Genomic DNA, 14,312 nt, shown 5'->3' with positions numbered 1-14,312 from the left:
ACATTAAGCACGTACTGGAAATGTGTTGAGTTTTGTGAAAGAAAAGCACATTAAAGGAAACCTCATCTAAATTGGGAAGAGAAGTTGTTAATCATCATATATTGTAATATGAATTTCTAGGTTCATAATACATATGTTCTATAAATGTTAATACAGTATATTTGTTTCTGTTTTTTTTTTCAGTCATCCCTTCTTTAATCACAGTCACTTTTTCCAAAATAAATTTGAATCTGAAAATTCTTAGCTCTTAAATTGAAATGTATTTACCTAGGTTAAGTCCTTTGTGGTTGACATTATTTGTTATAAAAGAATAGTGAGAAATAGTTTGTAGTTTTCAGACAAGATTTCCACTTGTGTAAGTAATGATAAAAATATAATAGTCTATGAGAATTAGACAATTAGATCTTTTTTATTGTATGGATTACAACATTAATTATTTTTAAATCTGGGAACAGTTAGTCTTGCCCAGTACTGTAATGTCTGAAAAATAACAGGGTGGAGCAAAAGTACATTTATAGTCGTCTGTATGGAAAGTAATAAAATAATTAATAAATAATAATACAAGAATATAAACCCTTGTGTTTTGCATCTCACAACTATATACCCGCTTTTGCCCAACCTGTACAAATGATGAACAGAATATAGTTTATGCTTTCTGGGGTGTTAAAAGAGAATTATGAGTTATATTATTTTTGTAAATATGTTCAAAAACTTATTCAGAGAAACTCCAAATCTTTGTAGATTTCTTTTGTAGCGTTTGTGTGATGGTGAACAAATTAATGTGAAGTGCAGTGCTGCTGTTGCTAGGGCTAGTTTAAGTCACCTGCCCAAGTTATTTTAGCCCCAGTGTTTCAGAGGTAGACTCAAAAGGAGTCGAAATCAGAGAAACCTGCATCCTAATCTCTGCTCTGCAGCTTTGGGATATTTAAAAAGTGATCATATTTATGAATTATAAACAGTATTTTAAACAGTCATTTTCTCCTAATCACAGGTGTTCTTTAAAGAAATTTTCCTATACATTTTGGAAACTTCTACCAGCTCATTTGACCACAAATGGATGGTTATTCAGACATTGACAAGGATTTGTGCAGGTATTTGAAATTATGCATATTATCTTTTTTATAGTGAGTTATTTAAAAGGTTAAATATGCTTATACACCATGTGCCCTTTGTTAATTAATGTATTGTGTTGTTACAGATGCTCAGAGTGTAGTGGATATTTATGTAAACTATGACTGTGATTTAAATGCAGCAAATATATTTGAAAGACTAGTAAATGATCTATCAAAAATTGCTCAAGGACGGGGCAGTCAAGAACTTGGTATGAGTAATGTTCAGGTAAAAACTTTAAAAAGATTTTAAAATTTAAACTTGGCCAAGGAAGTGCTATGTGTTTTGTTTAAAAGATCTTGTTTTTAATTGTAATTCTGAATTATTTTATAGGAATTGAGCCTGAGGAAAAAAGGTTTAGAATGCTTAGTGTCGATTTTGAAGTGCATGGTTGAATGGAGTAAGGATCAGTATGTGAATCCCAACTCACAGACAACTCTTGGTAAGGTGACATTTTAAGAATAATTCTTCATCCTTTTAAGTGAATGATACTTTGGGGGATGGTTGCAAGCTAGTTTCATTATGTCTTTATACATTTAGCTAATGAAGAAGCCTTGTGTATAAGTTAAATAATGAGCTTTAAAATGATGAATTTCTTAATTTATTTAACCACACTTTTTTCTTTCTAAACCTTCCTAGAAGTATTTTGAATGTTATAGAAAAATGATGAATATTTATACAACTTTGTTAAAGTATAGTTATAGAAGAAAAATATAAAAGCCAGTATGTTTTAAGAAGATGGGATTGTTCATACATGTTTGACCTTGATCCTTATTCAGAGAAAGTCTTGTAGCTTCAGGGCTACCCGTTGTTACCTGAGTCAAGAATCCCTTGAAGGAAAACTGGAGGTCATAAGCTAAGAGCAGAAACCCAGTGGACACTCAGCACTGTGACTGCAGACGGGATGCTTTTAATGGTGTAAATTGTACATGCCTTAACAGCTAATATTTCATTTATACTAAACAAATATCTAAGCAACAGTGAAATCTGTTGAATTTGGGGATTTTACCTTTATATTTTCTTTTCTTTGATGAAATAATTTACTGTATCAGTTTTTCTACTTACAGGTCAGGAAAAACCCTCAGAGCAAGAGACAAATGAAATCAAACACCCTGAGACAATAAACAGATATGGAAGTTTAAATTCACTGGAGTCAACATCATCATCAGGAATAGGCAGCTACAGTACACAGATGTCTGGCACTGATAATCCGGAACAATTTGAAGTCCTAAAGCAACAAAAAGAAATAATAGAACAAGGAATAGATTTGTGAGTGTCTGATTTTAAAGAGCAATGTTCTTAAATATTCCTCTGCCCATACTGTGCCACCATTGCCCTGGGTTTCTCTGCGTCTTTGGATTATCTTTATTCTCTTCCAATGACTAAAACAGGTCAAAATTCTGACTTCTTTGGGCTCCTAAATGAGTTCCCCTTATTCATTTCAGTCTAGCCCAAACAGACCCCATAATGCAGATTAAATTATTTTTGCAGCACATTTTATATGCTATTTTTTTGCATCTCTGCAGTTTCGTGTGGTTTATTTAGCTCGGTTATAAAATCCCCCATTATATTTTCTAAGCAGGTGACAACTCAAAAAATTTAAAGTATGAGATTTCTAATAACTAGTGTTGCTCCTTTATAGGTTTACATTTTCTCCACTGGGGTACAAATATGCTAATTTTGTTATTAGTCCATTGTTACTGATTTCATTTTTGTATGTTGATAAGATGATAATGTCCCTTTCCAGTCTGGCTACTCTACCAGACCCTGAACAGGTGACTTCATTTTTCTCACTAAACTGTGTAATATCAACCTGCTCCTGGACTATTTCCTGTCTCATTGCTGCATTCTGCTTTATTGCCTCGCACAGAGATGCTATAAGGAAAAATGAACTTGGTGGCCTTTTCTCCGTGAATCTGTCTACTGTACACTGTAGTTGGCCTACTCCTTCTGCTGTAAAGCATTTCTTCCTGAATCTTAAGCAATGCCTATGATGAATATCTTTTTTCATTGTACGTTTTTGAAAATTGACAAGATGTGTACATATCCTTTGGGATGAAATTATGAAATCCTACAAAATTGCCCAAGAAGTTGCTATTAATACTTCATTCTAATTTTTCAGTCATTATTTACAAAGTGTCATGTGTTCCAGATATTACACAAGGTCTTGGATTGAATGATAAATGAAACAGCCCTTGCTTTTCAGGGGCTCAAGGTCTAGTAGTGTAAACAGATACTTGTACTGAAATTCTGCTCGTCACTCAGCAAACATATATTTGGTACTTGGGACTAAGTGCCAGGCACCATGGAGACACTGGCCCTTATGTTCAGGATTACAGTCTAAATCTGGGCTAAACATTTTTTCCATAGTATTGTGTGAAGTCCATGACAGAGTGATGTACAAAGTACTGCCAAGGTATTATAACTCCATGTGAAGTGCTTAGGAGTCAGAGGGAATCATCATAGGGCTTGAAAGTGAAGGTCTCCCTAGCCTTCAGCCCTCCTTTCCACCACTAGACTTTCTACTTCAGACTTCCATGAGGATGTTCTCATGTTGTGCTCAGGATACTCTTTCACGACTGCTCCTTCCATGACACCACTTTGCCCTGTCCCTTCTTCCAGCTTGATCTTGCCATCACAGCCTTGGTATGGGGTATTTATCTCCTTCATACATCTCAGCACTTCCAAGGTTCTGTCCCTCAGCCTTTTTCTTCCTTTGTAACTTCTCCTAGATGACTGTGTTCTTTTTCATGACTTCAGCTACTATCTATTTACTAACATCTCACTACTCCCAGTTGTTATTTTTAACATAAATACCTCCACTGACATTCAGACTCATGTCTATAATTGCCTGTTAGACCTCTGTACTGGGTATTGCATAGTTTCTCTCTCTCTCTCTCTTTTTTTTTTTGCATAGTTTCTTACACTCAGCAAGTCCATAACCAAATATATCAGGCTCCATTCTCTCCATAATCATCTCCCCAATATTCCTACCAAAAACAAAAGACAAACAGAAAACCCAGTTGTTTCTGTATTTCTTATTGAGGCTCTTAACTCCAGCACGTTACTAAATTTATAAATTAGAAACCTGGGAGTCACCTTAGATTGCCCCTTGGGTCTGTCACTAAATCCTGTTGATTCTTCCTAAATATCTCTTCAGTTTATTCTCATTTGTCTGTCTCCCACAGTTATCCTCTTAAGTCAGAACACCATCATTTCTTGCCTTCACTAGTATAACCTAATTGGTTTACCTTTGTCTGCTCTTATTTATTCTCTGGTCTTTTTTGAACGACCAGACGAGTCGTTCAAAACGTCGTCTTTTTGAACGACGAGTAGTAAGTGGTCTTACTACTATTTTTCCCCACTCTTGCTCTTAAGAGAATAAGGCCACAACTTGGATCTGCCAAACTCTAAGCTTCATCACCTGCCACTTCTTTATCTCACCCCATTGTTCTACCAATGCAGAGTTACATATTATATTATAACATGCTGTTTAATACTTCTGTGTATTACTGTGACCTTTTTTTTGCTTTATCTGGGATGTTTTTTCTTACTGTTTATAAAAATCACTCTTCAAAGCTCAGCTCCACAGTCCCCTTCCCCTGGAAATAAATCATGACCATCTCTGTAAATTAGTCACTTTCTTTTGTGCTGCCTTCTTACCTTGTGAATATATATTTGTTACATTTGTGCCCTTATAATTTTTAAAAAGTCATGTTTCTTTAAAATGAGAGCTTCTACAGAGCAGTGATTGTTTATCTCAGTGAAAAAAGTTTAATTTTTGTTCACAGTGATGGTTGAAGTAGGACTTGACTGGAGAATCACTAGGCTAGAGCAGGGAAGGACATTTCAGACAGAGAATGACAGAGAAAAGGGAGAGCATTTGAGGAGTATTGTTAAGCAGTGGCAGGTCTGGAGTTGGGAAGTGTGTAGTAGCAGGAGATGAAAGCATGCAGTTGGCTCCAGATTACAGAAGGCCTTATACTGTGTGTAAAGGAGTTTTGTGTTGTTCCTCCTGGCATTGGTGTACTATTGAAGGATTTTCAGCAGGGCAGCAGCATCATTAGATTTCTGTTTTGGAAAGATGACTTTCCATCAGCCTGAACAATGGAATAGAAATGTGAACAAAACAAGAGATAGGGAGACCATTTAAGAATTCTTGCAACACCCAGGTGACAGGTGATGAAGTATTAAAGTAATTAATGGTACAATAAAAGTAGAAAGTAAATGATTTGTAAAGAAAGATATGAAACTTGAACTGGATCTCTAAGCATAAAGGAGAGTTCCCCAGTGGGTGGAGCAGGTGAAGAGCCTACAGAGGAACTGGGCTGGGAATGCTTGGCATTTAGGAGATGAGACAGGGAGGGATATGTGGGGGTAGATGAGAGAGGAGATGAGAAACTAACAGGAACCATATCGAGAAAGGTTTTTTGTGCTAGTCTGATTGTTTTGGATTTTATTTTGAAAATATCGAGTATCTAGCCCTGGCCACTGTGGCTCAGTTGGTTGGATCACTGTCCTGTAATCTAAAGGTTGTGGGTTCAATTCCTGGGCAGAGAACATACCTAGGTTGTAGGTTCCATCCCCAGTCAGTCTGGGCTTTAAAAGTATGAGAGTTAAAGTATTCATATCATTATTTGAAGTTCATCTACTACATGCCATTTTCTCAGAGTCTGAAATGATCCATATCAGTGAGAAAGATGCCCTTCCATTTGAGACTTTTTTCTAAAAAGAAATAAATAAACCCTGCATAGTATAATGTTTTATATTTTCATGCATCGATTATGTTAAATAAGTTTCTATTTTCTAAGGGCTGTCAGAAAATTAATTTACTAAGGTCATCTTTTAAGGGAATACAAATGGTTTTTTATTTCTAATGTTTCTATTAACTTTAACATCGTCTAGATTTAATAAGAAACCAAAGAGAGGAATACAATACCTCCAAGAACAAGGGATGCTTGGCACTACACCTGAAGATATCGCCCAATTCTTACATCAAGAGGAAAGATTAGACTCTGTAAGAGTACCATTTTAATTCATTTTAACCTTCTCTATGAATTTTTTTATGTTAATGATACATATTGTGTCCTCTTTAAAATGTCCTTTTAAGTTTTAAGTTAAAGATTAACCTTAGGTATTCTTAATTTTGCTTTTTAATTTTTTTAGCTAAAAAAAATCTGGCTTTTTTCTTATAAACACATTTAGCATATTTAACTTTTAGCTTTATGTTTGAAATAGTTATGCTTATAGTCAAAACCTGTGGATCTTATGTACGTATTTTCTGCCTTTTAAATGGCTGTGTGGCAAGTGTAACTTCCCATCAGGATATCAGTTTTTGTCCTTTGTTCTTTAGACTCAGGTGGGTGAGTTCCTGGGAGATAATGATAAATTTAACAAAGAAGTCATGTATGCATATGTGGACCAACACGACTTTTCAGGAAAGGACTTTGTCTCAGCCCTCCGCATGTTTCTAGAAGGATTCCGTCTTCCAGGGGAAGCTCAGAAAATTGATCGATTGATGGAAAAATTTGCTGCGAGATACCTAGAATGCAACCAAGGGTAAGCAAAATTCAAATTCAAGTATTCATTGTTTGCCAGCTCTATCCAAGACATTTGGCTAGGGAACATCAGGAGACTCAGAATCTCCTGACCCCAGGAAACTTAGGTTGACTGTGGTCTGTAGGTAATAAGATAGTTCCATTGGGGGGAAAATTGTAATATGAGGTAGAACATAAATCCTCAGAAAGAAAATTAAAAGTACTTTGGGGTTTGAGGTGACTAATTTAAATGGAACTATAAAACAATAAAAGTTTATAACATGATACATTTATTTTTCCAGACAAACCCTTTTTGCTAGTGCAGATACTGCTTATGTTTTGGCTTACTCAATCATCATGCTGACCACAGATCTTCACAGTCCACAGGTATGTGTTCTTCCCAGCCAGTTTTATAATAAATAGCACAAATTAAATATGTTCTTTTGAGTTTAATAAGTAATAGTTAAAATTTTAATCTTAAATGGTTAAATATCCCTATTTGGAGATGGGTTTAACTCGGTGTAGTATACATTTTACAACACAGCTTCTGGCAGTAATTGTACTTAGACTTTTAGATAGCTGTAAAAGAAATCTATATTGGTCTGTCTTGTGATTAACAGCTGTATAAGGCTTAAAATAAATTTTAATCTAAGATTATACTATAGTTCTGCCTATGCTTGTTGCAGTGTGGAAAAACACTGTATATAAACTATCTTTTTTTATATGTTTCATATTTAAACATTAGAATGTTCCTGCCTGTGCCTATCACCCAGCTTCCACAGTTACCAACCAAGGGACAATTATGTTCTATTTACATACCCCTCTCCCACAGATCATTTTAAAGCAAATCCCAGGTATCATATCATTTTGTCTGTAGTTATTTCCTTATATATCTTTGAAAGAGAAATAATCTATTTAAACATAGCCCTGATACATTACACAGAAAAATTAATAATTTTAAAATATCAGCCATTTGGGAAGTGTTCAGATTTCATTTCCCTCATAAAATGTATAATTCCTTCCTAAATATTAAGGAATATTACTTGATTTCTGATATCTACTGGAAAAACATTTATTTTAAACATTTTAGGTATTTCATGCTTAGTTTCCAAAAACATGCTTTGATATCCTTGAGAAAAATTATTTATATAAACTAACCTGTTTGTAAGAGTGTCTTAGTACTTCTTAGGGAGAGGTAGCATATGATTTTTCTTATTCTTAGGATGTGAAATAAACTATATACTTACTACTAATCTGAAGTGTATTGCCAAAATTAAAACCTGTTTTGTTTGAGATTAAATTTTGCAATATAGGGATTTTGTGTGTATGTGTGTGTATTTTGAAATGTTTAAAGCAATGTTGATACGGGAAGTCTGTACCAAATATGTATGATGGGAGGATTACATACATAGTTGCTGATAGTTTTAAACACCAGAATTCAACAACCGTGCGTTTATCATGGATTACTTGATTTCATATAGATCTTTTTTTTAAAAAAATGAGTTTACTCATTTAAAATTTTCCTTTGTCATATTAACTGACAGTGTAGTAAAAGCAGCTCACTTTCAGGGTTTTCATTGTCTAGCATAATACTTTTTTCCATGGGTTTATAAGGCATTCTACATTTAAAGACTTACTTGAATATCTTTATATTAGAGTTTTCTGGCTGGTTTTTTGGTCTAAACCAAAAGTACAATTATGTTGTATACTACATCCCTTTGTTTTTAAAATGTTGTCTTTTTAAAAAAATTGGTTCTATACATGAATTGTTAGTGTTATGTGCATCTGTGTCATATTTTCCTATATATATGTACATTCTTATATGTTATTTTGAAGAAATATTAAAACTTCTTTTAATGTTCTTTCATAGCATCCAGATTATTAAAAGTTTCTGAACACATATTGCTTAGGAAGTATTATCTTCAGAACAGTGTTCTGTCATGATGGCACTAGTGGCTGTCTGTGAAACCTGTGCTTGGAGTCCTAGTCTGGCAGTGGTAGCTTATTATCGTGTGCTTCCCTGTCAGACTGCTGGCTAGTGGCATGTGCTGATACACAGCCTGTAGCTCCAGAGCATCATAGGAGTTCCTGTGAAACTAAGTGGCTGCTTAAAAAATTGAACCCATAATTATAACCCCATGTGATATATGCTTCAGGACCATATGAACTGTACCAATGACATCATTGTTAAAGAACAGTTTATTTGTTTATTTATTTTAATCATACAAGAATGTGTTTATTGATTTTAGAGAGGAAGTGGGGGAGAGAGAGAAACATTGATGAGAGAGAGAAACATCAATGTGAGAGAGAAACATTGATCAGTTGCCTGCTGTACGCACCCCAGCTGGAGATTGAACCCACAACCTTTTGGTGTTCAGAATGATGCTCCAACCAACTGAACCACCCGGCCAGGACTAAAGAACACTTTAGAAGAGTCCTTCTCATTCTTAATTTTCAATGTTTAAATATAGGTGAAGTTTAACAGATCATTCATGTTTCTTCTTCACCTAGAATATTCATAATTAACTACCTTTTATATATAGTGTGAATCAGTGAATTTTTAAAAAATTTGAGGTATATTTAGAATACATCTTTTTGTCTTCATCATTAGTAACAACTGCCTTTGATTCATGTGCTCAGTATAGCAAGGTGAATAGTAATATGCCAACACAGGTCTTTTCTACATTGCTGTCATTTCCTATGAATATTTTGTTTCAGTGTGTTTTGTTGAGTATTTTCCACTTCCTGTCTTCAGAGTATTTATAAATTTTCTCATATGAGTATTTAAACTTTTAAAACACAAGTGAATTTTTGTTAATTTTTAGGAATTGTAATGGCTTTTCATTTCTAGGTTAAAAATAAAATGACAAAGGAACAGTACATTAAGATGAATAGAGGTATCAATGACAGTAAAGACCTTCCTGAAGAATATTTATCTGCCATCTACAATGAAATAGCTGGAAAAAAGATATCGATGAAAGAAACAAAAGAACTAACAATCCCTACAAAATCAAGTAAACAAAGTAAGTATCCAAATCATTTGAATCCTGATTGTTTAGGACAAAAAATAAGGGTACTTAAAAGAGTTTTTCCCTTGGGTTAGAGTATTATTTAGGTTGATGAAAAGTATTATAATAGATCATTTGCTGATACAGTTATGTTTTTTCTTACATGCTGAAGAAATGTAGTTCTAACCAATGATTAATGGAAGATGCTACATAATATGCATGGATTAGTATGTGTTTAATATGTACTTGCTCATTTAGCAGTTCATCTCACCAGAGATTTGGAGGTCAGAGAGATTGGTTGGGCAACCTCAAAAGTCAGACTTCAACTCTTAGTCTTTGTTTCTGCCTCCTTATCACCTACAAGTGACAACATATCTATGAGAGGATCTCTTCATATATCATCATAGATAAACGGAAGTTGGAAGTAGGGTTGAGTCATGGGGATGGGGAAGGTTAGGATTGTGGGGTACCTTGTGGAATTGGAAATCACTACTTTAGATGTACCACAGATTGTATCACTGCAGAGTCCTAGATCTACCAGCACCAGTAGCCAGCTGTAGGCCTGGCTCCACTGTAGACTTTCTACACATGTAGACAATTGTGGTTAAATTATATCTCAAATCTGACTACAGGATAAGGCAAGGGTCATGGCTTAAGAATATGACAGTAATGTGGAAAGAGGGTTCCTTCCTTTCTGAGCACATCCACTTGGAAATGAACTCTCAGGCTTTATTCAACAAATTGCAATAGCTAAGTTCTGTTGACAGGAGACAAACAAAAACGCCTATGTGATCTATGTATTTCTAGAAGATGATGAAGAATTATGAGAGTTGGGGACCAGGGAGATGATAATAAAACGAAGAGAGGAGCATAACTGGCCTTATCTTTTGGAATAATATAGGGGATGATCTTAAAGAATTTTAGTAAGTTCTCCCTCAATTTTTAGAGATGAGGAAACTGAAGACTTACGGAATCTATGTTCTGAGTGTAATGTAAAAACTTTTATTAATTCTCTACACCTAAAATCCAAAGAGTGGCAAAGCCAGATGTTGTACTAGGCATCCTTGACTCTTCCTGCAGTCCAGTACCAAAGAGCAGTTTACTTGGGAGTGTTAATTTCAGTTCTTCTGCTCATAACATTAAGTATATTGATGAGTTCATTTTTACACCTAAGTAGATACCAGTTCTCGGATTCAGTTTTCTTCCTCATACCTGTATTATTACATCTTCATATACCTCTTTCTCTGGCCTGTTTTGTATGTTGTGGTAGTAAATCAGAGAGAAACTGGGTATGGGAAGGAGATGGTGGTGTTCTTAAATCCTAAAATCATCCTGGAGTGCCAAAGGCCACCATTTTCTTGTTAACTCATATACTACCATTCAGACATATTGTACAAAGATGCTGTTTCTTCTTAACATCTCTTTTTCTATCCCAGGTTTACATTGTTTCCCTAATACTTTCATTGTGACAGCTTTGTACCTACTTCCTTCCCTCTGCAAAGATTTCCCACTTATCCCTAACTCCTAGTTCATAATTTTTGTATTTTTCATTTTTGGAGTGAAAATCATATAATATAAAATTAACCATTTTGAAGTGAACAGTTAAGTGGCATTTGATACATTCATAATGTTGTGCAACCACCAGCTCTATCCAGATCCAAAACATTTTCATCACATGAAAATAAAACCCTGTTTCCATTAAGCAGTTTCTCCAGGTTTGCTTTCTCTTCCTATGGATTTGCCTACTCTAGATATTTCATACAAGTGGAATTATAATTATGTGACCATTCATTTCTAACATCTTAGGACTATTTATAATTAGTGTTAATTGGCATTTATTATAGCAAACTATCAAAATCGCATTTTTAAATGCTTTCTAGTTTAAGTGCTAATGGTGTTTGCTGCTTCAGATGTAGCCAGTGAAAAACAAAGGAGACTTCTGTACAACTTAGAAATGGAACAGATGGCTAAGACAGCTAAAGCACTCATGGAAGCTGTGAGCCACGTACAAGCACCTTTTACAAGTGCAACACATTTGGAGCATGTGAGACCCATGTTTAAGGTAAGAGTTGCTAGTAACTTCTGGTTGTAGTATACACTTATATATAACTTTATTCAGTATATTTTTCAGCTAAGGAAATATAGTGATATAGCCCATTAGTGTAGACCTGAAAGCAAATTAAACCTTTGGAGTTACCTAAAATTCCAAAGGATCATGAGCCCCCCTTGCTCTCTTTCAGTGTTTCTGGCACAGGAAGTGATAGGAGGGTTTTAAGTGAACCTGGAGCCCAGAAAGGAGAGTAAGGAATAGCAGGGAGCATTATTTATGTTTATAGGTTGATCTATTGAGAATGATACTGGTTCTTTACATTTTGATTTCTCATTCCTTTTTCATTTTCTGTTTTTTTTTTCTATCCTTTCTCCAGATTCTAGAATGAGTAAGCAGTACAGCATAAGAATTGTAGGGAATCGGAGAGGAGTCTGGTTGTTCGAGAAGGGAAAATGGGTAAAGCGTATTCCAGTTTGTGAGAAAGTGTGGGAAGATGGTCAGTGGAGGCTAAAGATCACAACTGAAGTTCTAAAGCAGACAGACATTCACTATGGAATGTGCTAAAAATAACAAGATTTCAGTCCTTCCTTTTAGCTGTAAAATTTTAAAATTACTTCTACCCCTACTTCAAGATCTGTGTGACAATATTTCCAAAAGTTGATAGAGAATTATAGGATGGAGGGGCTCTAAGGAGGTAATGTTAGAAGGAATAGTGTAGTACAACTAGCCTTATTGTTTGGAATATAATATAGAAAATGATGTTGAAATACAAAAAACACCTTTTCTTCTTATGAAATAAATTTTATAAAGCAGACTTTGTTTTGTTTTGAATAATCTTACACCCTTATTTTGTTTTTCTTTTTAGATGTTTTTAGTAAGGGGAGGTGGATAAAACAAAGAATAAGAAATGACCTGTAATTTAGCACTCAGAAAAAACTCATGTTAATATGTTTTGATACTACTTTTTTATCTTAAACATTTGTGATCATACTATGTATAGAATTTGTATATCTTGCTGATTCTCACTTAAGTATTCCCCGTTTCATTAAAAATTCACCAATAACTTTTATGATCTGCATTAGGCATAGTTTATGTAAATATCCTGTAAGCACTGCCATTATTCTCTTCAAACGCTCTCATTTCTTGCTCTTATTGCCATAGCGTCCTCTTAACTGATGTCCTCATGCCTACTTTTGTGTTCCTCTTATCCACTTACAGAGGCCAGATTGATCTTTTAAAAAAAAAAATGCAGTGTCACCTTCTTTAAGGCCCTTCACTGACTTTGCATGATACTGTGATGAAACTAACACACAAGGGGATCTGCAGTCACAGTGGCATTCTTTAGATCCAGAATGTCTTAAATCTTTCTCCTTTTAGAGCATTCTTACAAGCTGTGTCCTGTGTCTAGAGTACTCTTTTTCTCCTTTGTCTGAGGAGTTTCCACTTTGAATGTTACCTTCTCAGAGAGTTCTGCCCTGACCCTTATAATCAAAAGTAGGTCCCTTTTTTTGGCATGCTATTCTTCATTGTACTTAATAACAATTTGTATGTATACTTATTTTAATATATGTATTAACATATATATCTAGTGTCTCTCTTTACTCAACTTTAAGCTTTATGAGGCAAGGGACTACATCTGCTCTATTTACTTTTCCCAACATCTAGCACAATTGCAGGCTTGTCATAAGTGCTTGGTAAATAAGCACTGACTGGGTAAAGGGATGTATGAGAGATTTCTAGAATGGGTTATACTATGAGGGATATAAACATTACTAGGAATCTTTCTACATGTTGCCAAACTACATTCTGTGAATGTTTTATGCAGTTAATGAGTGGGCAATTTAATTCCACTGCCCCTTGGATATTATTCGGTGTGATTTGATTGGAGAAATCATTGTCTTTAATTTCTAATGGAGTTAAACATTTTTTCACTGGCTTATGGACCATTTATACTTCTCATATAAAATATTATACAGGGTTTTAAATGATATTCTGTTTCTTATCATAGAATATATAACTTACTACTTTTATGTATTACTTTATATTTTTAAAGTTTCTGCACTTCATATACTGCCCACAGCATCTCTGCAGTTGTAGTCTAGATATTAAACAGGAAGAAATGTGAGGTTCAGAGAGATTAAATAAATGGCAAAGCTAAGCCTACAAGTTAGGTATTATGGTTTATGCTCCTTTGTTAGGGGTTATGTCCTTTTATTTCCAGACTTTCTGGTGTTACAAGGAAAGCTTTGTATTTTCCTTCACAATGCTAAAAACTTTTTAGGTCTTTTAATCATTTCAGTTGTCATTTCTATAACACTCTCATGTAAACATTTTTTCATTCATATGGCTATCTGATTGTATAGTTCTCCTTCATCATGGCTTATTAAAAGCAAATACTTTTGCATCAGACAAGTCAAGCTCATACACACATGCACACACTAATATACGCTTATGTTTTGATATTAAGATTTTCAGTAATCAGAAGGTATCTCTTTGTTGTTGTTTTCCATTTCAATTTCTCTAAGTATTCTGGTTTTTTTTTTTTAAATGTTTTATTATTTAGTTTTAGAGAGAGGGAAAGGGAAGGAGAAAGAGAAGGAGAGAAAC

The 14,312-nt window shown here is 34.5% G+C and overlaps 1 protein-coding gene across 1 annotated transcript in view; it reads left to right on the top strand.

The window, feature by feature from the left end:
- The window catches only part of ARFGEF1 (ADP ribosylation factor guanine nucleotide exchange factor 1), a 110,998-nt gene that overhangs the window by 61,067 nt on the left and 35,619 nt on the right, over positions 1-14,312 (top strand). Inside the window, exons 11-19 of the mRNA XM_028533871.2 lie at positions 992-1,091; positions 1,199-1,338; positions 1,444-1,552; positions 2,178-2,379; positions 6,016-6,127; positions 6,464-6,669; positions 6,950-7,034; positions 9,499-9,670; positions 11,566-11,717. Coding sequence (XP_028389672.1) covers positions 992-1,091; positions 1,199-1,338; positions 1,444-1,552; positions 2,178-2,379; positions 6,016-6,127; positions 6,464-6,669; positions 6,950-7,034; positions 9,499-9,670; positions 11,566-11,717 — 1,278 coding nt within the window. The remainder of the gene's footprint in view (positions 1-991; positions 1,092-1,198; positions 1,339-1,443; positions 1,553-2,177; positions 2,380-6,015; positions 6,128-6,463; positions 6,670-6,949; positions 7,035-9,498; positions 9,671-11,565; positions 11,718-14,312) is intronic.

Source organism: Phyllostomus discolor, chromosome 7, assembly GCF_004126475.2.
Source record: "Phyllostomus discolor isolate MPI-MPIP mPhyDis1 chromosome 7, mPhyDis1.pri.v3, whole genome shotgun sequence".
NCBI lineage: Eukaryota > Metazoa > Chordata > Mammalia > Chiroptera > Phyllostomidae > Phyllostomus > Phyllostomus discolor.
Note: the sequence above shows the minus strand (reverse complement) of the source record. Positions and strands in the feature narration are given on the sequence as shown.